Here is a 27,302-nt window from a genome sequence, read left to right as displayed (position 1 = left end):
AGCCATTTGAAATTAAATATCCCGTATTCTGTTAGTGTTAGGTTAAGGAACAAATCAAACTTGTAATTAATCGTTCTAAATTGTGATTTATTAGTTACAATGACTAGCTAAAAGAGCAACATGTGGTGTTACAATTTTCTGATCTCGCTTCAAGCTCGCCATCACACGATAACAATTGTAGGTCACACAGCGCCGTACGCGCATTAGGGAGCAAGCTTGTGGAAAATATCCCTCTTCTTTGGTGCACGCCATTTTACAATAAGTGCTGTTCCCATATAATCACGCGGTTTTTAGTTTATTCATCGCCTGTGGAGACAATACTGTAGAACATTTTTGGTTTGCTTATGGCGGAAGCATTTGTATCCAGTATGACAAAAATACAGTTTTGTTTAACCGGCTTTTAAATAACATTTTAATTACCATACTATTACTACACAAAAGCATAATTTGTAAAAAATGATGCGTTTATTTTAAAGAACCATTTATGAAGTCGATAGGGATATTTATTAATACTTATCTACATTGGTTCTCCAACCAGTCTACAAAATATGTTTTTATCAGCTCAGCTAAGTAGAATGTACACCTGATATAGTGTCTTTGTTAGTTAGTGATAAAAAAAAGATTTTGGAAGATCGTATTTAACAAAGGGGCGGAGACTTACTCGTAAACTATAGTAGATCTAGAATTATTTATCGTTTGCGTAGCAAAGTGTACATATATAATGGATGACTTGTTTAGAAGTTTTAGTTAGTATGTCTTTATAGCTTTGTATTATATTTAGTTTTTTCTTAAATAATGACTACTGAGAAGTTCACTATGCGAAGCTGTGCCGGCCGAGGGTATTCTTGACGGCTGAATTGCTTTCGAGAGGATTGTGGTTTGCTAAAATTAAAATGCCATCAGCAGAAGTTTGTTATTTTCAAAGATGTAAGTTTTTTTTTTCTATTTCTATCTATCTATCTATCTATCTATCTATCTATCTATCTATCTATCTATCTATCTATCTATCTATCTATCTATCTATCTATCTATCTATCTATCTATCTATCTATCTATCTATCTATCTATCTATCTATCTATCTATCTATCTATCTATCTATCTATCTGTCTGTCTGTCTGTCTGTCTGTCTGTCTATCCTATCTGTCTGTCTGTCTGTCTCTCTCTCTCTGTGTCTCTCTCTCTCTCTCTCTCTCTCTCTCTCTCTCTCTCTCTCTCTCTCTATATATATATATATATATATATATATATATATATATATATATATATATATATATATATATGAAAAGAGAGAGAGAGAAAGATGTGCAACATCTGGCTCTTCTCAACTTAGGGCCCAGGCTTTGTGCTTGGATTTCCAATGCGCAATCATCATATGTGTATCAGAAAGATATGCTTATATAAATTATAAATAACGAGCCGACCCGCGGCGTATCATATGCCGCTATTTAGTTGTTTATTTTCTACTTTTCAGTAATTCATAATTTGTGAATTCGACAGTACCAATGCTGCCACTGAAAATATTTACTTTAAAACACTATCAGTAGGTCGTTGAGGACGATACACCCCCCCCCCCCTCTTTTCCCCCAACCCCTACCCTCCCCCTACCCGTAAAAGCAGCCTCCTCTTAGTTACCCCCCCCCCCCTAAGTTTAAAATCGTTTCAAACTAAATTATCTGCCCCTACTAGCCGTCACTAAACTCGGCTGTACGATTGTAAACATTTAGCGTGAACCACAGCTCACCAGACCATGTGGGGGTGGTAGAGATATATGAAGAGAGGGGGCTGCTAGGAGGCGCGCTTACAGCTTGGTGTTTTCTATGGTCTCCAAGAAGATAATTATATAGATATATACTTTTGTGCTTTAGCTCGCAAATATAAGGTATTAAGTACTAGCATTACGAATTAACTATTTATAAGGCGAGATGTTTAAGAATCAGTCTCATAGCACTAAATGTGTACTGTAACTGCCACCTTATAACCTTTACGTACCTTAAGAACTGAATTGGCTAAAGCCCTAAAAATCCATCTTTCTTGTGTTTTAATTAATAGCAGTGTTTCTTCCAGACTTTTTTCTCCGGGGGGGCACTTGAAATCTTCGGGGGGGCGGTAAACTTTCTTCGGGGGGGCGGACACTGTTAAAAGTATATATTTTCTATATAAATTATATAAATTTCATTTCGTTCGGGGGGGCGGTAAAAATTTTTCGGGGGGGGCTTCGCCCCCCCGAAGAGATGCCTGGAAGAAACTCTGATTAATAGTAATTCTCTCATTTACTGCTTTGTTTCTCATCCTGCATTTAAAAAATCGTGCGTTCTATAGCCTACTTCTTAGTCTTTATCTATCTGTCTTCCTCAATGGCTTTAGTAATTTAAAGGCATTTTGTATTTAAATCTGAGAAGTTGTCTCTCTCATGAACATATTAAGAAGCTTTTTAATATATTAATTCGTTTATATAATTTAAATTAATTTTGCGCATTTTCGGCTTCCTGATCGGCCTCCCTCCCTCTAACCCCCCCCCCCCCCATTGCGGTGTCTGGTGGTAGAGTAGTTCCGCCCCTGATATCTACGCCAATGTTTTTAAAGTTGATGCGCCTACCATGTCACATGTAACATAAGGGGTCATCCATTTATGACGTCCACAAAAAATTGGAATTGTTGACCCCGCCCGCCCACGCGTTCACTTTCGACGAACTCCTCCCCCCCCCACCCCACTTCCCCCATATTGTATATGTTATTTTGTTTTTTTTTTTTTACATGAAAAAAAATGACTACATTGTAGGCCTACTATGCTTTAGTTACAATTGTTTTAAATTAAAAAAAAAAAATTAACTTGAAATACCAAGAATTGCCGCGTCAATGACCCCCCCCTCTCCCTTGTAAAAAAAATGACGTCACACCGCGAGTTGATGGGTTTAGGCCTAGCTTTTGTTGTGACGATGTGCTTGGTGAGGGTGAAGTTAAGAAACTTGAAGCAGCGTATATTTAAAAAAAATGAAAACATATTTTGTTAGGGTGGTGGTAAAGTTTATGAGGGGGAGGGGGGGGGGGCACGGTCTAATACGAACGAAGTCTCTTTAAAAATCTCTCTTACTAGTATACAAAAAAAAAAACCAGCCTATCTTTTTCAGATTGTTTAGTTTGCATTGTCATGATATACACATCTTACTAGCCAATTAAAATGTAGAGAGCAACCCAGAACACATGCGACCTAAATTCTTAACAGCCTCAACGTAAATCTTTAAAAATAGCCGTTTCTTGTGTATGCGCAAATGAGTAAGTGAATGATGCAGTGTAGGCGGATGGGTGAGGTGAGTTAATCTTTTGCTAAATATGTGTACATAAACGTTAGCACGCCACATAGCGAGGATTAATATCAGTTAACTGAAAAAGTTTATTAAAGGCAAGTTTGCATCAATTAATTTTAAGTACACGTAACTATTTAGCTTTTTTTTTTCAAACTACTTGTTAGTCATTAACACTTCAGTAAACCTAGAAAGTAACCAGCATTTTATGTAAGTTATTATTGTTGTGTACTTATGGGCGATGTGTCTAGTGATATAAAAAGTAGGCTTACTCGTGTTTTTTAAAAAAAATAATGTGGTTTTCACTTCTTGATAAATACTAGGCCACAACTGTTGTATAACTGCTATATAAATATATATAGTTCTTTTATTAAATTTTATTTTAGCAGATCGATTTCAGCGTGGATTTTTCAGACTAAAGTAAAATCAGGATTTGTTTATATTGTTTAGAGTTAAGTGAGGTCTAAAGTCTCCCCCCCCCCCCTTACCATATACTATTACAAACGTTATTGATTTAGTCTTTTAGAGTAACTTAGCCAAGTTGGGGTATATTTGGAGATACAAAACACGAAAGTTAGGCTAACGGGTTCCCAACATTCAATAGCCTTTAACTTAAAGACTTTTAACACATTTGATTTGGAACTTGTTACATCATTGCCTTAATTTGTTAAACGTATTCAAGTATACCAGAAATATCAATTTCAATGCATTAAAATAGTAGTAGTTTAGCGGTTGTTTCAAAACTGTTTTATAAAAGTATTATTCTTTGGGGAAGGGGGGACGTCCATAAGTGACATCACATTCCGAGGGGGTGTTCATAATTTTGTGACGATGTGTGATGAAAGGGGGGGGGGGGGTGTTCAGATATTGTGAAGTCACACTTTTGCATTTAAAAAAAAGTAATATAAGAAAGTCGTTATTTCGCGTTTTTAAAAAGCTTGTTTTTGTAAATCATAAGAGAAATTGATTAATATGTCATATTCTCTATGAAAGAAATCGCTGTTTTAAAACATTGTTTTCGATTATTTTGGTTTCTGTTCTGGGTTGCTTATTGAACTTGTTAAACAACTACTTCAATTGTTTGAATACCCTAACATGTATTTTATTGTAAAACGATAACTTTAGATGGTTTCTAATAACCTTCTTGATTACTCTTAACAATCGAAGAGTAAAAGTAAAACTGCCAAGACATGAAATCCTGTATGTGATTTTTATTTTTAGCTTGCCATTTAAATATTTCGACCAGAGCTGTCATTTAAACTGGTTTACAATTCGGGCAAGCTTGTTTAAGCTGACGCCATCCTAGCGTTTAACATTCATTATTTAAACGCTGGCAGTGAATACAAAGTCCACATCATGTGAGCAGTGTAAAAATGTGTTCAGTTTGTCACGCACACCGACACGTTCAAATATTCTGTTGCAAATGTCATACAACGCTCGGTTACTTTTGAGCTGGTAAAGTGCTAACGCTTCGCGTGAAGTTTATCCCTATGTTCGACACGTGTCACCACTCAGGCCGTTATCATCGGGCTAGAGTGAAATTGTTGGCGCTAGCACAGTATTGAAGTTGAGTTTGGTCGGGTTTTCTATATTGGTAGAACAATTCAGAAAAATAACATTAAATTAAAGCCTAGATGCTCAACAACAAAAAAATAATTTAAAAAATAGATACCCCAACTCGTATATGTTTTATTTATAAATATAAAACGTCATTGTAGAATAGGCCTACAAGAATAAAGTAGGTCATGTGAGTATACTCGTTTTTCTAAAAGAATGTTTCAGCCCAGAAAACAACTGAACTTTGACCTTATTATACAATTTTATGCAACTCCTTAAATTTCCTTAGGATGATTAACATTTACTGAGATGGTCAGTATTAGGGGTGGGGGATCTAATCAGAAACACTATTTTTAATAAAAAACAATAAACATAAATTATAACATTCTAAAAATTATCTAATTAGGTCAAATTTAGCAGACTGTTGGATAGTCAACTGAGATGATGTTAGTAAAAAGAACCAATCTAAACATAGTCAGAAAGGTTGATTTTTACTTACAAGCATTAGCCAGAACAATATATATACATATATAGTCATGCTTTTAAATAAATCGCATCACATTTTTTTCATTGTAAGTAGTAATGTAGGGTTTGTTTATATAACAACTTAAATTTATTTTATAGTCACCACAGTTTTTACTTTTTCGCATAACGCTAAGAAAATATTAAATACACATACATAGCTAAAACATTAAATGGATCCATTGTCAAATAATATTATCTCTTAGATTCCTAGAAAAAATTAATACATTTTAATAACAGTACTTTAAAAAATATTAATTACTTAAAATATTTAATAATTATGCCAGGGAAGGTAATTAAAAAAAAACCCACACTAATTAAAAAAATGAATGCAAATTCCACTGAAGTCCAAGAATATACTATTCTTAGAATAGTATAATTAGCATGGATTGATTAAGTGCAATATGGTAGGTAAAACACTGATATTTTAAATACTGCCTTTTATTTATGTTATGGGAACAGGGCATTACACCCTCCCCCCCCCACCCCCTGACATTACCTCCCCCCCACGCTGGAGTAATTATCCCCCTGTCAATTACCCCTAGCCCAGTAGGATGTTACTCTTAAGGTACAGCTAGGGTAAGGGTTATGGTCAGGGCTAGGATTAGGGTTAGTGTTATGATCAAGGCTTGGCTTAAACCAATGTCTAGAGTTGGTTTTGGTTTTGTGGCTGAGGTGAATGCTTAGGTTTTGGTCTTTTTCTTAAGGTAATATATAGGTATAGAATTTGAGTTAGAGTTAGGATTCTAACTTGAGGGGGGGGGGGGGGGGGTAATTGCTCCCAGGGGGGGAAGGGGGGTAGGGTAATGTCCTGTAGCCTTATTTTATACACTTAACGTACTGTTTACTAATTATTGTTTTTAATCAATAACAGTTTAGAAGCCTGTTTGCGGACAAGCAGGGGTTTTTATAGTCGTTCACTAAATCAGGCGTATCCACCGGCGCCCCGGCAGGGTTTTATTTTGCACAATGGGCTATCCTGTGAGCGCTATGTTTTAGTGTTAGGATTAGCCCCGGGCTAGACTGTGAGCACTTTAGTTTGTGTTTATGCAATGCGTTGTTGTTTGCGTTTAGGTTTGTGTTTAAGTGTTGCATTTGCATTAATGTTTGTGATTGCATTTTCTGTTGTTTGTATGCATTATGTTTGCGTTTTCTGTTTAGTTTGTATTTGCTTTTGCATTGTGTTTGTGTTTTCTTTTTTGTTTGTGTGTTGCGTTTTTGTTGTTCGTTTTTGGTTTGTGTTTGCATTGCAATTGTGTTTGTGTTTTCTTTTGTGTTTGTGTGTTTAGGTTTGTTCTTTTCCATAGTTGGTACATTCAATAAAGATTCCCTGTGGTGGAGCATGGGTATGCAGCTAGTATATATAAACACACACACACACACACACACATATATATATATATATATATATATATATATATATATATATATATATATATATATATACTATATAATAGTTTCGCTGTCTGTCTATCTATCTATCTATCTATCTATCTATCTATCTATCTATCTATCTATCTATCTATCTATCTAACGCTATAGAGAAAACACAAGCAAATTAAAAACATGCAGAGTAATACGGAAACGAAATATGACGTCACATTTAGCATATGGTAGAAAATAGTATCAAGCCGGAGAGTGCACACAATAATATGACGTCATTGATTCTCGAGTAAACATCGAATTAAAAAGCCTATTCTGTCTAATCTAAGTGGTTTGCGTAAAGAGTTTCTTTCATACAATTCTTCGGGTAGGGGCGAAGCCCCACCCTCGCGTAAGAACGTCTAAGCCGTCCCCACCCCAACTAAAAAGAAATGACGTCATCGATACTCTATAATAAAATTACAGCCTAATTCATGTGTCTAATCTAAAAAGTGGTTTGCTTGCAGAGTTTCTTTCATGCAATTCTTCGGGTAGTGGCTAAACGCGACACCAGTGTTTCTTTCAGACTTTTTCCTCTCCGAGGGGGGAACTTTTTCTAATCTAAAAAGTGTTTAACGTGCACAGTTTTTTTCATGCATCTCTTCCGGTAGGGGCGAAGCCCCGTCCAGGTTCTTCCTGTAGTTTGTATGATCTACAAATTCGACCAGTGTTTCTTTCAGATTTTTTCATCCCCGGAGAGGGGTGGGGGTATTTGAATTTTTTGGGGGCAGGGGTTGAATTTTCTGGTAGGGGTGGACACTGGAAAAAGTATATAATTATATTTAGTTGAATGGGACGGTAGACATGTTTTGGGGTGGGGGGGGGGGGGGGGGGCGGAGCCCCCTCCTCCCAAGTAGAGTTGCCTGAAAGAAACTCTAAATGCGACTTTTGTCATGAATGAGATTAGGTGCATGGTTTAGGGATATGCCTATGACTATATTTTGTATAAATTAAAGTACCGATTCTGGATAAAAATCCGTTTTCAATGTCATTTTTCGTTTCCGGTTAAATTGAATTAAGGTGGTGATTTTGATTTTGGTTTAAGTTTAAAGAAAATAGACAGCACTATCAACCTAGCGCCCTTTGTATCCTTCCTCAACGGGCCATTTTTCTCGTATATATATATAAGCAGACTCTCTTAAAATTAAACTATTTCCTGATTTAGTAATTTAACCTATTTTATTGCAAAGTATATCCATCGTTAGACGACAAACCTCAAAGAAATAGGCTCTAATTAATTTCTGGCCTACTTGGGTTTTATTTTTTAAAATGTTTTAAAATAATTTGTGCAAAGTGTATCTTCATATCTGGCAACTTGGTTAAAAGTATATGAAACAGGGAAACTTGATTAGTGTAATGGTTTCCCATGTTCATTTTCTTCTTGTGTATTATTGTATTAATTTTATTCATTTTGAATTAATTTCTTTTTATGGCTATGTTATGCTTTTGTTTATTTATTATTTTTTTTACATTTTAAAAGGTGCAAAAAAAAAAGAAATTATTTTTTTTTTTTGTGTGTGTTGGATTTGCTTTCGGCTCCCTAAATGGTCTGCCTTCTGGATGATTTTTAGAATATTGTCTAAAAGTTAAATTAATTTCAATATTATACATTAATTTAATAAAAAATATTTAGTTATAAAAAACTAACAATCTTAAAATTTAAAACAATTAAGATTACAGTAAAGAGAAATATCAACAAGTGAACAAACCAATCAGCTGCACAGATGACAGAGGTTTAAAATCTATTGGAGTAACATAGAAATTTTCATCAGATAGGAAGAGCAAACACAGCTCCTCCCTGGTAAACCAGGGTGATTAACCAACACAAAATGGCAACACTTTCGCTGAAGATCAGTGTGGTTGACCAAAGTGTCATCAAAACGATGCAGTTTGAGCCATCCACAATTGTTTATGATGCCTGCCGAATCATAAGAGAGAGAATCCCAGAGGCAAACCCTGGCAATCGTAAGTATCAGAAGAATTATCTTTGAATGAAAAGAACTCCAGTTTAAAGAACAATAGAACAAATAACAAAATAAGTGTTAATTGAAAAAAGTTATAAATATTTGCTTAGTTGTTATGTATTATGTGTATGCCAGTAGTCGTAATATAATTATTTCCTTTTCATAAGCTTCTGAGTATGGTCTGTTTTTGGCTGATGAGGACCCAAAAAAAGGAGTATGGCTTGAGCAAGGCAGAAGTTTAGAATACTATCTATTGAGAAATGGAGTAAGCATAAACTTTGTATATCAGATGTTTCTTTTTCTCTTGAATTGTGTTTTATTTTGAAATCTTATTTTCACTTGTCCATTTCAAGTATACACACCTGCAACTCTTGTATAATCACTGGTAGGGCAATACAATATCCAATCGACATTTTTTTAAATTACTGAAATTGCTGACATGGTTCGGGTCAAGGTTAGGGTATAATACCAGCTTTAAATATAATTCTCTTATGCAATTTTTAAATAGTTTCCGTCCTCTCTATATCACATACTGCAATCTAAAAACAAACAAAGAAGAAAATCTACTTTAATTGTAAAGATTTTGTGGTTATTATTTGTGTAATGTCTACCCATCCATGGTTAATTTAGGTTTACCATAGTTTATTTAATATTCTTTATTGTTTTTTGTTATAATATAGTTATATTCAATTTGCTTCAGGATCTGCTTGAATACAAAAGAAAACACAGAATTTTAAAGGTACGAACACTAGATGGTGTGCTTAAGACACTACAAGTTGATGATTCCCATACAGTTGGCTCTTTAATGATTACAATCTGTACAAGAATGGGTAAGCACTTTGAAGATTCTACACAATGCTATTTTAAGAAAACACATAGAAACATGCTTGAAATATTTCAACAGTAACTCGGTTTATTTAACACAATTATTTCAATCAACAGGTATTACTAATCATGAAGAGTATTCATTAGTTAGAGACTTACCTGATGAAGAAAAGGAAAAGACTTTGACTTTAAAAAGGGACAAATCTATTGCCAAAGACCAGAAAAGATTAGAGGAAATGAAGAAAAAATTGCATACTGATGATGAATGTAGGTTTTTAATGTATGCTTTAACTTAGATTCAGCATCCCTTCTCTTAAGATATATTTTAGCATGTAACAAATGATTTTAGGCATAATATGTATTGCTCTTCTTATTAACAAAAATATAATAACATAATTTTTTACCCATATTTAAATATGAAGTATCTAATTTATGGTAAGAATCTCAATAGCATTTGATTTTGTTTTCATTTATATAACAAAAAGATGTGGTAACTAATATTACTGAGTTATTGTAATTTTAAGATTAAATGTTTACCTTGACAGTGAACTGGCTAGACCATTCTAAAACTCTTAGAGAGCAAGATATTGATCCTAATGAAGTGCTTTTACTGAGAAGAAAATTCTTCTATTCTGACCAAAATGTTGATGCTAGAGACCCTGTGCAGCTTAATTTACTTTATGTTCAGGTATACATAATTTAAATATTATAATCCTAACAATTATTTTCTACATTTAAAAAAAAAATTATTTTTTTTTGGATATTACTAATTTAATGTTTTGAATGCTTTTATTGAATATTTTTTGTCATTTTTATAATATAATAGTTATTATGATTTAACTAAAGCAAAAAAACATTATTAAGTGCTTATTATACTTTGATGATCAATTCTGATTGTTCATTAACATTTTTCTGTTTCATCAGTCTCGTGATGCTATTTTGAATGGTACACATCCAGTATCAATGGAGGAAGCCATCCAATTTGGAGGCTTGCAATGTCAAGTTCAGTTTGGTGATCATGTAGAATCCAAACACAAGCCTGGATTTTTAGAGTATGTTGTTTTACTATTCATTTGGCACAATTTTGTCAAGGTGTAAGATGAATCTTTGTAACAAAGACAGCCTTAGCATTTAATAGATGTGTATGTACTTATATATCAGACATGCTTACAGCCCTGCAAAAAGCAGAATTGTTTTCCTTTTTTACAAAACAAATCTTGTCCCGTTCCACCGCTCCGCTTTCCTCAAAGTTTAGGCCTCTTAGGGGCCCAAAACCCCACCAAAAACAACAAAATAATTTTTTTTGCACCTTGATAGACGAACACACACTATTGCATACACAAAAAAACAAAACATGAGCTGTAGTGTTAAGATAGGCAAACCTTCAAAACTCTTCCTGACTTATCGCCCCTATTTAAATAGTCTAATAGGGTTCCCAAAAAGCTAATTTTATTATTTATTTATATATATATATATATATATATATATATATATATATATATATATATATATATATATATATATATATATATAGATATAGATATAGATATTTATTTATATAGAAAGTGTGTGGTGTGTATGTATAATTTTTAAAATTCAATTTACTTGTTTTCTCTTAGTCTCAAAGAATTTTTGCCAAAGGAATATGTCAAAATCAAAGGAATTGAAAAAAAAATATTTATAGTAAGTAACATTTTATTGTTTAAAAATAACCAGAAACATACTATTAATAAAAAGTGCATAAAAATAATGGTTTTAATATTTTATTTTTCAAAATGATTAAAACAAGAACTTGTACTCATGTACAAAAATTTTTTGTTTATTTTCTCATATATTACACAACATGCTAAATCCCATTTAAAGATTTTAAATTTCATATGGTTAGCCATGTTTAGATGTACATCACATTATAAAATTTATAAAAATCAAATCTGTAAGTCTTTTATTTTGAAGTATTTAGATTTGTGTAAGCTCTTCGTGGATTATGAAAAATTTATTAACTTAAGTACATTTTGCCAATTTTTGTTTTGCATCTATAGGAACACAAAAAGTTTGTTGGACTTACAGAAGTTGAAGCTAAAGTTAAATATACACAATTTTGTCGGTCCCTCAAAACATATGGTATTACTTTTTTCCTAGTTAAGGTAAGAAATCAAGGTTGCTACATTCACATTCTACATATAAATAAACTAAAATCTTTCACTGTTTAGTTGTCATGCTAATTAATTAAAAGTGCTTAGGAAAACTATGCTTAATTCATTTTTTAATATATCACCCTTTTTTTAAATAGCTGTTTGTTCTTATTTTAAGACAGACTTTAAAATCATAATTTTTTTTAACGTTTAGGAGAAAATGAAAGGTAAAAATAAACTAGTACCGAGGCTGTTGGGAATTACAAAAGAGAGTGTGGTTAGAGTAGATGAAAAAACTAAAGAGGTGAGTTTGAGTTTTTACAGCATTTTTTATTTAAATCTAATAAATTATTAGATACTTGCTTTTGGTACATATGATTAAAACTGCTTTGCTTCAAAAGATTTTCATTATTCTAGAAAATTAAATAGAATAGGCACAAATCCAACATCCCAAAATTCTTTTTATTTCCATGACATTTTTTGTTTTGTTTTGGTGCATCTAGTAGGTCTACTAACAGAACCATTGTTGAGATGATTATTACTATCCATCTTATCCATATTTGATGAATATATTATAAATATGTTTTTGTTTTATTTTTCTGCATTTTGTTTTGTTGTTAGAATTAAAATTTAGTATTTCAGGTCTCGTGGCAAAGATAAGTCTCTATTGATAGTTTAAGTGCCTATTGAATTTGTCAAAATACAAGCTGACAAATTAAGCATCATTTTTTAAAATTAAAAACTTTAGGAGATGGCAATAGAACACAGTTTATTAAAAATTTTAAAAATTTTCTTCAGATATTGAAAACATGGCCTTTAACAACTGTGCGTAGATGGGCTGCATCACCTAACAGTTTTACTTTGGCAAGTTGTTTATTCGTATCAATGCATTGTTTTAGAAAATATTTATTAAACATCTTATCACAATATTTAATACTGTTAATCATTTATTTATTTTAATTTTACACTTCATTCCACACAGGATTTTGGAGACTATTCAGACACATATTACTCTGTTCAGACAACAGAAGGAGAACAAATTTCACAGCTTATTGCTGGATATATAGATATCATTCTTAGAAAAGTAAGAAATTTTTACTTAATACACCAACTGAAGTGTTGTACGAAAGTATTGCATTCTTTGGTAAGTACAATAGTAATTTGTTTTCCAGAAAAAAGCCAAAGATCACCTTGGCATTGAAGGAGATGATAATTCAACTATGTATGAGGAAAACGTCCAAGCTGGCCAGTGAGTCATAAAATGTTACTTATATGATTTAAAAATCAATTATATAAAATAAATCATCTTAGTATTTATTCTATTTTTGAATAACTCTTTTTATCACAGAGCAACAATCATTCAGCATAATTTAGGTAATGTGAAGCATCCAAGTTCAGGCAATGTTTCAATGCCAGGCCTTCTTAGAGATGGCTATCAGGGAGAGAACAAAATTGCTATGGGCTCTTTAGGACGTGGACAGGTGTCATCACAGTCTAACAACGCACGGAGTGGCTCTTCATCTCGGCATGTTAGTGATTTTAAACCCACTATACTACCATCGTTTTCAGCTTTTCAAATTCTTTTAGATATAAATCAGTTTCTTAACAAAAAGTGGCAGTGTATAGATAACTGAGTAGGATAATTACTATTGTTATAATCTTTAAAAGCAACTTAGGTATAGTTGTTAACACTTTACAAAGTAACCTTACATTGTCTTTAAAAAATTTTTTTTGCTGTATAATTTATGGATGTACAGTTTTTGCCCAATCTATACATTTAATTACGGGTTTAAAAAAGTATTTTTGTTTCTTTTTTTTATCTAATATTACTCCTTAAAAATTTACTTGTTTAAAAATAACTTAATAATATCTTAATTTATTGTAATCAAGTTGAAATATACAATGATATACAGTAACTAAAAATTTTAAAACCTAAGAAAACTTCAGATGAAGAGCACCTAATCGGACACAACAAATTTTCTAAAGAATCAACAGAAAAATAAATGTTCACTGTTTTGCTCTTTCTAATGAAAGTATCTTGTATCTAATAACAACTTTTTAATTAACATAGATATTAGAAAGACAAAATATTACATAGCTTCAAAAGGTACTAGGTTGGAGTGGTGTGATATTTCTTTAAATAATTTTGTTTCTGAAAAGGATTTTTAATCTTTGGCATATTTGATTATGTTTACGCATTTAGTGCAAGTATTATGTTGTTTAAATTATTGATCTTAGTAATGCAGTTTGATTTACTAAAGCATGGAACCTCATCAGCTAATCTTTCCAATTTACTTAACCTTACACCAATGGTAATACAGGGAGAACCATATGAATATGGGGATGTAAATGGCTCATCAAAGACTCCCTCAGCCTTTGACCTTATTGATGGGGGTCCTACTAGTGGAATGCAATCAGGATCCAGTGTATGTGTATTGTTTTTAGTAGGGAATGCATGCTAGAACTACAAAAAAGAAACTGTTTTGAAGCCAGATATAATAATAACAAAAAAGGGATCAGCTAATTAATTTTATATTTAAAATCTAAAAAAAATATTAAATTTCAAATGATTGCAAAATGATAATTACTGTTTAATTGTGCTTAAAATTATCCATGTTACTAAATATTTTAAAAAACATCTGGCTCATGACATTTCCAAACATTAATTTGAACATCGTGTTGCTTTGTTTTTGTTGCTCTATACACTTTCTGTCTTTATAAATAACATTTTGTTGCATTTTAATACTATTTGGAAAAAACTTAATTATCTTCAAGTTTACTAACTTCTAACACATTGTCAGTATTGCACAATGAGCACAAATATTTATGTTTTAATCATGAATAACCCATTTCACTTGTGATGTCTAGTTTTTAACAAATTTAAAACTAAGAAGGAAGCAATTTCCTTTTTTTGTTTGATTGTACTATAATTGAATTTTCTTTACTAACTGAAGTACCCATATTTGTCTTACTGGTAATAGACCTGAATGATTTGTATATTTTCCTTTTCAATATTGTATATTCAATAATATACAGGCTTGTAATATATTTTGGGCAAAGTTATTCTTTTTTAATTTTAAAAATTCTTAAATTATGATTTTTTGGTCAAAAATCACACAATTCTAAAATGAAATTTGTTTTTCAAATTCAATAATAGCAAAATGCAGAAAACAGTTTCAAATATTAACTCATTGTATGTAAAAAAATTAAACTTAATTAAAATATCGGATTTCCTAACACAACTAATTGGAAGTATTATTTTTTGGAAGTTAAGTCAAGTAACTTTCATGTAATCATTTTATCTATAGACACTAGATAATAATTTTTAATGATATTTTGTACAGGGGCAGACAATCATACAGCAGGAACTAACACAAGCACAGAGAGCATTTATTCTGACTATTTCTGATGGTTTGGGTGCCATTGATTCAGCACAAGATAACCTTAACAAAAAATCTGATATGCCTACTCTTGGAGATGATCCAGTAAAAATCACTTCATTTTATCTGTTTATAAAATTACAAGAAATTTAATATAGTGTAATGTACAATCAAATTTAGATTTTCTAAGCTCTAAAATGTTTACAGGCTTCCAAAAAATGGCGTGCGAATCAGTTAGATTTATCAAGACAAAAAGTGGGCTCCCAGCTTTCAGCTATGAATGCAGCTACAGCTCAGCTTGTCACCCTAACCTCAGGTGAACAGGATGACATTGACTACACAGCTGTTGGCGCTGCTGTCAATCAAATGTAAGCAGTTTAAAATTATTGAGATGTGACTGTTTCTGATGACGTTAGTATTGAGGGTGAAAACGACAAGTTTAAATCATGACCAATGATAGCATTAAATTATGCTATCATTTGTTGGAAACAACATTGGCATAGCCAGTATAGGAGCTTCCACTCTTCTTCAGACCTTTTTTTAGTACAGTTTGTTCTTTTACAGAGATTTAGAAATATTTCTAAAAAAGAAATGTATAGTATAGGCCAAATTGAAATTGTATACATAATAGTGTAATGTTTGCTTTTTTACATTTCTCTCCTTTCCCCTTGAATTAACTAAATATGTACAATTTTTAAAATTTATTTTCTTAGATCCTCAAATGTAGGAGACTTTAGTCGTGATGTAAAAATGCTTGCAACTCTGCAAGAAGGTGATGACTCTGGTCTGAGATTACTAGATGCAGCTCGTGGACTCATCGGAGCATTTTCTGACTTGCTGAAAGCAGCTGAACCTGGTAGTACAGAAGTAAGTAACTGTTTGGTTTTTTTTTTTCAAATTTTATTTCTAATGATGGCTTAAAAAATGTCTTGAATTAAATATGTTCTCACAAGAACTTTGATAAACATTTCTAAAGAATGTATTTAAGTTTATGATGCTTATTAAACTTAAAACCCACCTTTTTATTATTAAAATAATGGACAAAAAAAAAAGAAGTAAGTAATTCTGCTGTAATAGTGTTCATTTTTTCAAAAGCTACCATTAATCCTTGATTTTATGTTGGCTTAGTTAAATAGAAACTATTGTTTTTATTGCTTGAGATTTTAATATATGGAACTTGTTGAGCATTCCATTACTTGAAAAAAATAAATGGCCATTTATATCATTTATATCATTGTCTTGGAAGCTAACATGTTAAAAATAATGTTTTTTTCTTCATTTTTATACTTAAAGCACAAGTGGCATACTTGGCTCAAACACAAATTCTAAAATGTGTTAGGTTCAGTGTTTTGTTTAGAAATATTGTATAAGACAAATTTCTGCAACTTATACTAATTAATACCTATTTATTGACTAAAAGTCATTGTTTCTTAGGTCTACTGTAACATTCTTTTAAAATAATGTAATACTTTAGAGCAGAAAAGAAAAAAAGTTTTAAGAAAAATGATATACCTGTTGAACTATATTTGATAAAACAACACTGTGCAGTCCCATTGAATAAAATGATGCTCATTTTCCATTTCCCATTTAAAATTAACCAATACGCCTCCTTCGGTGCACAACTTCAAATTTTGTTCTATTTTTTTTTTTTTTTTGCACATTAAAAAAAAATGTCCATAGTTTCTAAATAATGCCTGTTAGACACTTCAACTGTAGCAAATTCTAAAAGCAATTGCCACATAAAAAACGTATTTTACAAATTCTAAAGATGGATTAGTGATTAGTGATTTTAAAAAATCGTAAGGCTAAATAAAATATACATTTGAAACAGCCATTATTAGTTAAAAATGCATGCCATGCACACTCATCTGAAACCCTTTTGCTTTCACTTGAGTGAAAATGAAAAGAAGCTTCAGAACACAAAAAATGTCATTCTTTTGTGCCCAGAAGATGTTCAAAATAGCCACAACATATCTAAAATACAAAGCAGTTCAACTTTGTTTTGTATTATTCTAAGCTTTAAAGTAATGTTAAGGACTAAAAATTCTCAATTGATAAAGTTGTGAGAAAAATGCAGCATTTTTACGGTCACTTTAATAGCAATTTAATTATTATATTCAAAAGTTGTATTAAAAGTCTTAAGTAACTGTCTAATAATCTGCCTTTTCTTATTAGCCAAGACAGAATTTATTAACTGCAGCAGGTAGAATTGGTGAAGCATCTCAAGATGTTATTAATGAAGTTGGAGAGCATGTTGATGATTTAGATAAAATCTATCAGGCAAGTTAATTTAATCACTTAAGGATTTGGTGTAAACTGCATTTATATACACATATATCTGTTTTTTTTTTAACTTTTAAAGAGCATTCTATATATAAGCAACCTATTTATGTTACAGGAGGCTTTACTTGCCTTAGCCAAAGCTGTTGCAAATGCAACAGCATCTCTAGTACTGAAAGCAAAAACAGTTGCTAATACTGCTGATGAGCCTATTCAACAAGATAGAGTAATCTCCTCTGCTACACAGTGTGCCTTAGCTACTTCACAACTTGTTGCTTGTACTAAAGTAATTTTTTTCTTTTAAATTAGTTAATGCAAAAATGCCCAAATATTGGCTGCAACCAAAATTAGTTAAAGATTATTGCTTATTTAACATTAGTATAGAGTATGGAACATAGAACTACATTTGAAAATGTGTATTATATGTTTTAGGTTGTTGCTCCTACAATTGGTCATCCAGCATGCCAAGAGCAACTGATTGAAGCAGCTAAATTAGTAGCCAAGTCAGTTGAAGGTATTGTTGAGTCTTCTCAGGCAGCATGTAAAGATGATCACTTGCTGCAAGACCTTGGATCTGCTGCTACAGCTGTTACAAAAGCCCTCAATGATTTGTTAATGCATATTAAAAAAGCTGCTCATCCTGCACATGTAAGTAGCATTGAATTAAACCAAATTTGCATGAATACTTTCTTTTGAATTTAAATATTAATCTGACTTTCGGCTATTTTTATAAGCTATTTGTCTGTTTGATTGTTTGTGGGTTGTGGCAAATCTTAACTTAATAGAAGAATGCCATTCAATCATTAACTAGCCTACGTGGGGGTGTGTAATAGTTAGTCTACTGCATGTCAACTTACTGTGGCCATGTGAATGTGCTACAGCTATATATATATAAAAATATATATTAATTTTTTTTATTGAAATTGTGATCAGACATGAACATTATGTACCTCTTGATTTTTACCCAGTTTTTCATAACTTTATAAAGTTAGTCAGAAGTTGCAGGCAGTCTTGAAAAAAATTATTATTGAAGAGGTGGGTGGGGCTGTAGACCGAACTTTTTGATGCCATTTGTTGTATGGTTGCCTAGTAATTAATGATATAATTTGGGAAAAATTTAGCTCATTAACTTGATGTCATTTTTATGTACGACCGCTTGACTGCGCCTTATATATAACTTTACCAACATGGTTCTTAATAGGATTATCTCCAGCAGAGATATAACTTTTCAGTTTTGACGGAACTCAGCTTTTTCCTAAAAAAAACAAACAAAAAAAAACAAGCAAATACACAGGGAGCTTTTAAATTTCTAATTTTAACGTAATTTTGAGTTTTTTACAACATTTAAAAAAAAAAAAAAACCACTCGATCATCATCATAACTTTTGATACAAAATACTGATGAAAGCTTACTATGGTGTGGTTACACAACCGATCAAGGCCTAGATCTAATAGTCTTTAAACTTAAATACAAAAACCTTGAATTTTTTGCTGCTGTCACTTGATAAAGAACTGTTTGGTCACTGTTGGCTGATTTCATGAGATGTTAGACATCTCATGAGTGACCTAAGCTTTTATTAAAGAAAACACTTTAGTTTTTTCCTTTTTTTCAGTGCATTTTAAAGCGTGTTATTATAAAGGTTTCTTATATTTATTTTATTTGAGCATATTTTCTTGAACTTATACAGTAATAATTGTTTTTTTTTTCTTGTTTACTACACAGCTACTACTTCAAATGTCTACAAAATTGTTTCACCTCATTTACTTTTAATATTACACAGGCAGTAGAACAACATGAGGAAGCAGTTGACACCATTATTAATGTTACAGACAGGTTATTCAGTTCTGTGGGAGATGCTCATGAAATGGTTAAACAAGCTAAACAATTGGCTCAGGTAACTGTTTTAATCATTTAAATTTTTTTTTACACATTTTTTATGTTTACTAGGTTTTCTTTTTGTAATGCATTAAGACTTCACTAACAAGTTTTTTTTTTTAATTTTTAAGTCCTTGAAATGGAATAGCATTTTTGGTTTTGCTTATTTATATATATCTATATAATGTCTGTCTATCTATAAACAAGGACACATTTACATATTGCCACAGATTTGAGAATCACATTTTTTTCGCTTGCTTGGTTCGCAAAATATTAATTATTAGTCATTATTTATTTATTTTCACAGCTATTTGATAAGAATTTAGAATACATTTTAAAGGGATTTTTATTTTACCCGAATATCTTTGTTTATTTTTGTGTGTAGTAAAAGAAAGGGGGAAATTAAAAGTATAAGAGTTTGTATTAAACCCCTTAATTTTACGTATCTGAGAATCTGGTATTTTTCCCGCTATCTCCTTACGAAATATCAAGTTTGTATCACATCTGTAAGTGGTCAATCTAATTGAACCACTTTGAAGAATGTATAGTTTATATAAGACAGCGGTTATTCTAACTCAGTTTAGGTCAGTTTTTGGTCACTTTAAGTACAATTATTGAGATGACTATAGTTTTTCCGATAAAATCAGAGTGGACAGCACAATTTGGCAAGATCAATAAATACTTCTGCAGCATATCTAATTAAGGGTTTTAGGAACAGTGTGACAGACAGAATCCACTTTGCTTTTATAGTTCTAACTTTTCCCGCTATCTCCTTACGAAATATCAAGTTTGTATCACATCTGTAAGTGGTCAATCTAATTGAACCACTTTGAAGAATGTATAGTTTATATAAGACAGCGGTTATTCTAACTCAGTTTAGGTCAGTTTTTGGTCACTTTAAGTACAATTATTGAGATGACTATAGTTTTTCCGATAAAATCAGAGTGGACAGCACAATTTGGCAAGATCAATAAATACTTCTGCAGCATATCTAATTAAGGGTTTTAGGAACAGTGTGACAGACAGAATCCACTTTGCTTTTATAGTTCTAACTTATAAATGATAAATGTCTCTTAGGCAACTTCAACTCTAGTCAGTGCTATTAGAGGTCAAGCTGAAGACCATTCTGATTCAGACACACAAAGAAGACTATTGGCAGCTGCCAAACAGCTGGCTGATGCAACTGCCAAGTTGGTCGAGGCTGCAAAAGGATGTGCCTCAAGGTGAAAAATACTTTGTATACATTGGTCTTTTTTTAATTTAAATCTCTTCTTGTTGTTCTTTTGAAAAGGAGACTGCAGTTCTTGAGAGTTCAGCTTGCATAGACAATTATCAAAATCCTAGTCCAGTTGAAATTTAGGCTATTAGTTTAGTTGGAATAATAATAATAATTTTTTTTCTGAATACTCATGAATGCATACCAAAACTACAGTTCGTAGAGAAGTATGTTGATATAAAATGAATATAAAAGAATAATATAATTTTGAAAAAGTAATGAAGAATATATATACATACTATTTGTTTGGAAGGAAAATCCTTCATAAGGACATGAGTATTCACTACTTCTCTTGGTTGTGACTCAGAGGGATTCAGAGGGTCCATGTAATGCTGCACACTTAAAACAAAGACAGGCATAGGTTTTGCAAAATATAGACAACAAAATAAAAACTTATACTTTTTTAATCAAACAAAAAATATCTTTAGTTTACATAGCATACATCCATTTGAATACGTTAAGTTATAGTAGAACATACAGTACTGTTTATTTTTGTGAAAGGCAATTTGATAATTTCTTTGCGTACTTTATAAGTGGACTGGCTTGTAATGCTTTGAGAAGCAGGTGTCATTACGAAACAGCAATATAAACAGTAAGTGATATCACTTTCTGTTTACATTGTTATTGTTGTAAAGCTTCAAACTTAAGTTCTTGCACTAAAGTGTTAACATTATTTTATTTCACAGTATCTCTGTAGTCAAGTGGGTGTGAGTTTTTTCTTTGTTTAAATCTATCCTCACTGATAATAATTGTTAAAATTGTGCTTCTTTTTTGCTATTCAGTCCTAATGACTCCAACCAACAACAGATGTTAAGAGTTGCAGCTGAAGAATTGAGATCTGCAACTAACTCAGCTGCTAGCAACGCTTTGAAAAAAAGGCTTATGACTAATCTTGAGGTAGTTTTATTGTATTGATAATGATGAATTGTGTAAAGTAGGGTGTTGCCTAAGATTTTAAACTTCATTATTGTTCATAATGACTTTGAAAATTAAAAACTACATTTATTTACCTTTAATTTGATACCAATTTTATTTATCCCATTTAATAGGTAGTCTAGAAAATGATTTGTGAAAAAACACGTTAGTTTTTTAAGGAGTGTTTTTGTGACCCACTGTTCAGCAGAAATGTGTAGTCTGCTAGATTTCTCCCCATTCAAATACACAACAGGCAAAATAGGCGGGCTTAGTTTGTTGTTGTTCGATCAAGTTATGTTTTATAGGTTTTGTTTTTACCCTGCATGATTTTTAAAACATTAATGACATTAGTTTAGAAGAAAGCAAGTTATAATTTTCTATAGTTTATCATATTTTTTAGTAAGTTCACAACAGTATTAAATTAAGCAATTCACGTTTTGCTTACTTTTATTATGTTCTGCTCAATATTCTCAGCGATTAGACCAAAAGTTAGCATCAAACACTAATCGTCCATTGTTAAAACTAGATCGGTATTGTTGAATAGTACACAAAAATAACGATTTTATGTATACATTTCTGAAATGACCATGAAACATTGTTATAATTCCTAATCACGTTATCGTCGTTTTCGGCAGCCATTATTACCATGACGACGGTTTAAAAAGTAGGTCAAGCGACAACCTATATAAAGGATCATCCATAAATGATGTCCTCAAAAAAGTTGTTAAGTAGAGTTGACGAGGAAATGTAATAATAAAAAAAATTAAATAGTCGCCACCAAACCTACTTCCAATATGCTAGCTATAAACTTGATATTTGATGTGTACTTCGCAATGCTAATAAAATTAACCTAGAGGTTTATTCTTTTAAAAATTATGTTATTAATTACTATCATTATTAAAAGGATATAGAATTTACGGAGAAAAATGTGGAAAAAATGTTATAAAAATATGAAAATAGATTTAACTAATTAGATGTTGTGTGTGTAGTTTTAAGGAATTTTTTTTCCATATTAACAGTTGAACAGACTGAAACATTTGATTTTTTTAATGAAAAGTTTAATTAGTTGCTGTTTGCATAAGACCAAAGTGAGATTATTACTTAACATATATTCCTTGATTTAATTCTGCTAAAGAAGGGCACTACCATTGTATACATTTTGAATGCATATTACATCTTTGTGTGTTTGTTGTAACATACAAATATTTTGATGTTATTAAAAGTAAGTGGAAAAGTCATTAGTAGTGGCCAATCTTTTCAATATTATTTTTCTGCCTTCTACCAAATTTTTAAATTTTTATTAATTGAAAACTTTCCCAAGTAACTTTTTTATTTACTTAACAATTTTCATGTAATTTATATTTAAAACCATAATCTCATTGTTTAAAATTCTTTAAATGATTTGAATAACTATAGTTTTTGTATAAATTTGAAAATAATTGTAATAGTCAATCTAAAAAAAAAAATGGATTTGCATGGTAGAGTAGAAGGACTAGCACGTGTTCATTCTAAAGTATTTGTTTCTATTTCCCAGTTTAGTCTTATGCACATTCCTGAGTCCACTATTCTGAAATTGATATCTAATGCATTTCAGAAAGGTTAAAAAAAGAGACTTTGTTGCTATACCATTATTTCATATTCTTTTTGTGGCCTTAGAAATATGTGAACTCTACTTTACATAATCAATGTAGCAATTTTAATAATGTAATTTGAGTAACAATAATTGTTTTACAGTCATCTGCCAATCAAGCAGCAGCTGCAGCAACTCAGCTGATTAATGCATCCAATCAAGCATACAAAACAAATCGCAACCCTTCATCCAACCAACAGATGATAACTGCTGCCCAAGTAAAGACAATTGTTTATTATGTCTTTAGTACATTTAGGTTATAGTAAAATTAGTTACCTGGATTTTATAGTACCACTATATGTCTTCTGCATCATGCCACCTAAAACGCCTTACCTATTACACCTACCTCAACACCCCTACCACACACACACCCCTCAACATGTCTACTAATCCATCTGCAAACTCGAATCACATGCAAACACTGCATCACACACATAAAATCCATTTATTATGCAACACAACAAGCCTACTCTTCATCTTCTACTAAAGAAAACCCGTTCAGAAAAGTATGATTAGAAATTAGAGATGTTATTTATAAAACCCAAAACATAGATTTTTTTTACATAATTAAATCTTAATAATAGCTACATTACACACATTGCTGATGTACTAATCCTAAATGAATATACATGCTTATAAATTTATATAAATATTCAAGATAGAAACCCTGTGATATTTTTGGAGTTCTTTGTTTTTTCAATATTTTAGGGTCTTGATCAGCAAATCCCAGCATTAGTTCAAGCACTACGTGCTGTCCAGCGTCAGCCAGATAGTGCAACAGCCCAGTTGGCTCTTATAAATGCAGCCCAGGATTTCATTCAACCAGCTAGTCGCCTAATTGGAGCTGCAAATGCAGCAGCACCTACAGTTTCTGATCAAGCTGCTGCACTAAATTTACATAATGCTGTCAAGTTTATGTCTAGTGCAATTGCTGAGCTTAGATCTTCTGCCAATAAGGTATTTTAATTGTCATCATATTGGGGAAGGGAGGTATGGAATATATGGAAAAAAAATGTTGAATTTTTACAAAATGATTATACAAAATCAAATAATTATGTGTAAATATTGCAGTTATTTGAAACCAGTTTTTATTAATTAAATAGGCTCAAGAAGCTTGCACATCTCTTGAAATAGATAGTGCACTTGATCAACTGGGAGATCTTGATCAAGATTTAGCTGATATCAAGCAAGCTGCAATGGCTGGCAGACTAACTAGACTACCTGGTGAAACAGTAAGTTATAAACCTACATATTAAATGAACCCCACTGTGTTTGATATGATGTCTCCATCCAATCTTCATTGTTGGCATGGATAAAAAAAAACATGTTTTTTTTTCAATTTTGAATTCAAAAGAAATCAATTAAAAACTTAAGCCTGAAAAATGTTAGAAATTTAATATTTTTGCAAATCCAGAGAACTTGAAAATTTTGTGTGTGTTTAAAGCTACATTTCTGTATATTTTTACAAAGCCAAAATTGTAACCTTAAGTTTTGCTTAAGTAAGACAAACTATGATTTGCTGTATAGAAACTCTGTGATCATATTTCTGAAAACACCACTATGTGTTAATCTGTACTCAAAACCTTTGCTGATAAATATTTTTAATAAAAATATTAAAAACATCAAACACATCAAATTTTTAGTCCAACAAAAACCACACAATCAAGTTTTTACAACCACATTCATTTTAATTTGAGTGCACACGATTTTTAAAATATTTAATGGAACCTTCAAGACTTTTCTCTAGGGTCCATTATAAAATTATGCGTTTTATAAACAAAAAAGTTTAAAGTTACCCCAACCGCATTATTATTTTGACAAATATTTCCTTTAGGCTGAAACATGTTCTACTCAGCTTGGTACAACATCTAAAACAGTTGGATCCTCCATGGCTCAGTTATTAACTGCTGCTGCCCAGGTTTGTTTAACTTCCTGGATATACCTGTAAGCGTCCTGATTCATTCTATTCTGTTAAGGTTCATGGTTAAAAAAATGTTTTTTGGTTCTAGGGTAATGAAGATTACGTTGGCATTGCTGCCAGAGATACAGTTAATGCTTTAAAGATTCTCGTCAGTTCTGTTAGAGGTGTTGCTGCAACTACAGAGGATAAGCAAATACAGCAGACAATTATAGACAATGCAAGAGATGTGATTCATCAATCTATTAAGCTTTTGGATGAAGCCAAAAGTGCTATGAATGATCCCAACAATCCAGATAACCAGCAAAAGTTATCTCAGGTATTTTAATGTAACCTAAATGTGTCTTTATTAAGAACTAAGTAAAGATCAGAGTTACCTCTTATTTTAAAAAATCTCTGAATTTTTGTTTCCTATTGTACAGTAGGGCTATATAATTCTATCACAAGCAATTTTTGCACATTTATTCATTAGGTTGCTAAAGCAGTCTCAAGTGCTTTGAATAATTGTGTCAACTGCCTTCCTGGACAAAGAGATATTGATAATGCATTACGATTAATTACACAAAATTCTCAAAATTTGTCCAATCCAAGGGTATGCTATTCACTTAAATTATTTCTATTTGCTGTCAACAAATATTTTATTGAAAGTCAATTCAGATGAAAAAAATATTAATTTCAGTTCCCTCCAACTGATAGAAGCTACCAGGAAGTTCAAAATGACTTAAACAATGTAGCATTGAACTTAAACCAATCTGCAAGTGATATTGTTTCTTCATCTAGAGAAACCACACAGCATCTTGCTGCATCATCTACAAGATACAGGTAAATATAACTTATTGTGTAAACTATGGTCCCACACAGATTGACTGCGAATAATTACCATTTTGTGAATTAAATCCTACGTAATACCCTTGAATATAATTTTTACCTTTTATTACCTAAGCTTTATTCAATGTCGCAAAATTAACTTATATTTGCTGGGCAAGTGTATCTGCTATTGGCTACTATATTGTTTAAGATGTTAAGGGAAATTTAAGAAATTTTTCTTAAATTTCCATCTTTATTTTTAAAAATTCTTTTCTCACGTTTTAGCCATCATTATGAGGACTTTGTACACACTGGATTAACTATTGCTGGACTCTCAAAAGATTTAGAAACTCAAAACCAAATTGTAGGAGGCTTGAAAAGTGTTTCCATGGTATCAAGCAAACTGTTGATGGCTGCAAAATCAGTATCTGCAGACCCAAATGCACCAAATTCAAGAAATCTTCTTGCACAGGCTGCCAGGTAAGTTCAAAAATAAAATAAAAATTTTGTAATAGTTTTTTTATGATAACACAAAATAATGTGTTGGCTGCAGTTAGGAAGCTGTATTATTAATTATAACTATTTTTTGTTAGGGCTGTAACAGAAAGCATTAACCACTTGTTCAGCATTTGCACCATGTCTGCACCAGGACAGAAAGAATGTGACAATGCCCTTAGACAAATTCAGGTATATTGTATAATTACAGCTAAATTTAATTTTACATATTTTAAATTTGTTCATCTTTATTTGCTTATTTTTTTTAACTTTTAAATATTCATTATTTTAAAAAAAAATTTACTATTATCTTACTACTAATTGATAGACCTTGGTTTGATAGCATCAGCACAATTTAAACATTGAGGAAACTTACTTATTTCTATATTTTTATGACAGGTAATTGCTGGCATGCTTGACAACCCTAATGAGCCTGTCAGCGATCTCTCATATTTTGATTCACTTCAGGCAGTTATGGAAAAATCACAGGTATAATTCTTATTAATATTACATTTAGCTTTTCAATACAGATTTGATAAACCACTCACCATGAATATACTGACTAGATTTTTATATATTTGCTAAATTTTTAATTATAGGATCTTGGGAATGCTATGACAGGTATATCTAACCACGCAAAAAAGCAAGATATGAACGAATTTTGCAATTCTGTTAGAAATTTTGCCAATTCTGTTTGTGGTCTGACAGAAGCTTCAGTTCAGGTATGTTAACCTTTGGTAAAAATGCTTAAAATTTGAAAATGTGTTTTTTTTTTTAAGGTTGTGTAAAGTGGTTACATGGTTTGACTGAGACTGTAGTAATAATGCTTAACATTACCATGCTTAATTTGCAACTTGAAACCCTGAATAGTGCATGGTTAATTGAAAGTGTAAAAAAAAGTTCTTGTAAATAAAATGACTGCTGTTTCCTGATCTTAGTTCTATCCCTAAAATACTTATTTATGTAGTGTAATAGGCTTAAATCATACACACACACACACA

The 27,302-nt window shown here is 31.5% G+C and overlaps 1 protein-coding gene across 1 annotated transcript; it reads left to right on the top strand.

Annotated features, from left to right (window-relative positions):
• LOC131940857 (talin-2) lies at nucleotides 1–27,023 on the top strand (the record flags this gene model as incomplete). The annotated part of the gene is made up of 36 exons (XM_059299751.1): nucleotides 1–366; nucleotides 811–927; nucleotides 8,478–8,769; nucleotides 8,936–9,033; nucleotides 9,469–9,598; nucleotides 9,711–9,860; nucleotides 10,139–10,281; nucleotides 10,518–10,645; nucleotides 11,213–11,276; nucleotides 11,633–11,737; nucleotides 11,940–12,029; nucleotides 12,524–12,589; nucleotides 12,708–12,809; nucleotides 12,898–12,974; nucleotides 13,074–13,254; nucleotides 14,047–14,151; nucleotides 15,070–15,210; nucleotides 15,313–15,473; nucleotides 15,819–15,972; nucleotides 17,281–17,385; nucleotides 17,504–17,671; nucleotides 17,818–18,033; nucleotides 19,166–19,279; nucleotides 20,338–20,483; nucleotides 21,319–21,433; nucleotides 23,186–23,299; nucleotides 23,790–24,038; nucleotides 24,185–24,313; nucleotides 24,916–24,999; nucleotides 25,091–25,318; nucleotides 25,472–25,591; nucleotides 25,679–25,821; nucleotides 26,092–26,286; nucleotides 26,400–26,493; nucleotides 26,701–26,790; nucleotides 26,901–27,023. Coding segments are annotated over exons 3-36 (4,464 nt in total), but the record flags the coding sequence as incomplete, so codon positions are not given.
• Nucleotides 27,024–27,302: the final 279 nt, after the last annotated feature.

Source organism: Physella acuta, unplaced genomic scaffold (genome assembly GCF_028476545.2).
Source record: "Physella acuta isolate Inbredline_101_S28 unplaced genomic scaffold, ASM2847654v3 ptg000334l, whole genome shotgun sequence".
Taxonomy (NCBI): Eukaryota; Metazoa; Mollusca; class Gastropoda; family Physidae; genus Physella; species Physella acuta.
The sequence above is the reverse complement of the archived record's forward strand: the minus strand, read 5'-3'. Positions and strand labels throughout refer to the sequence as shown.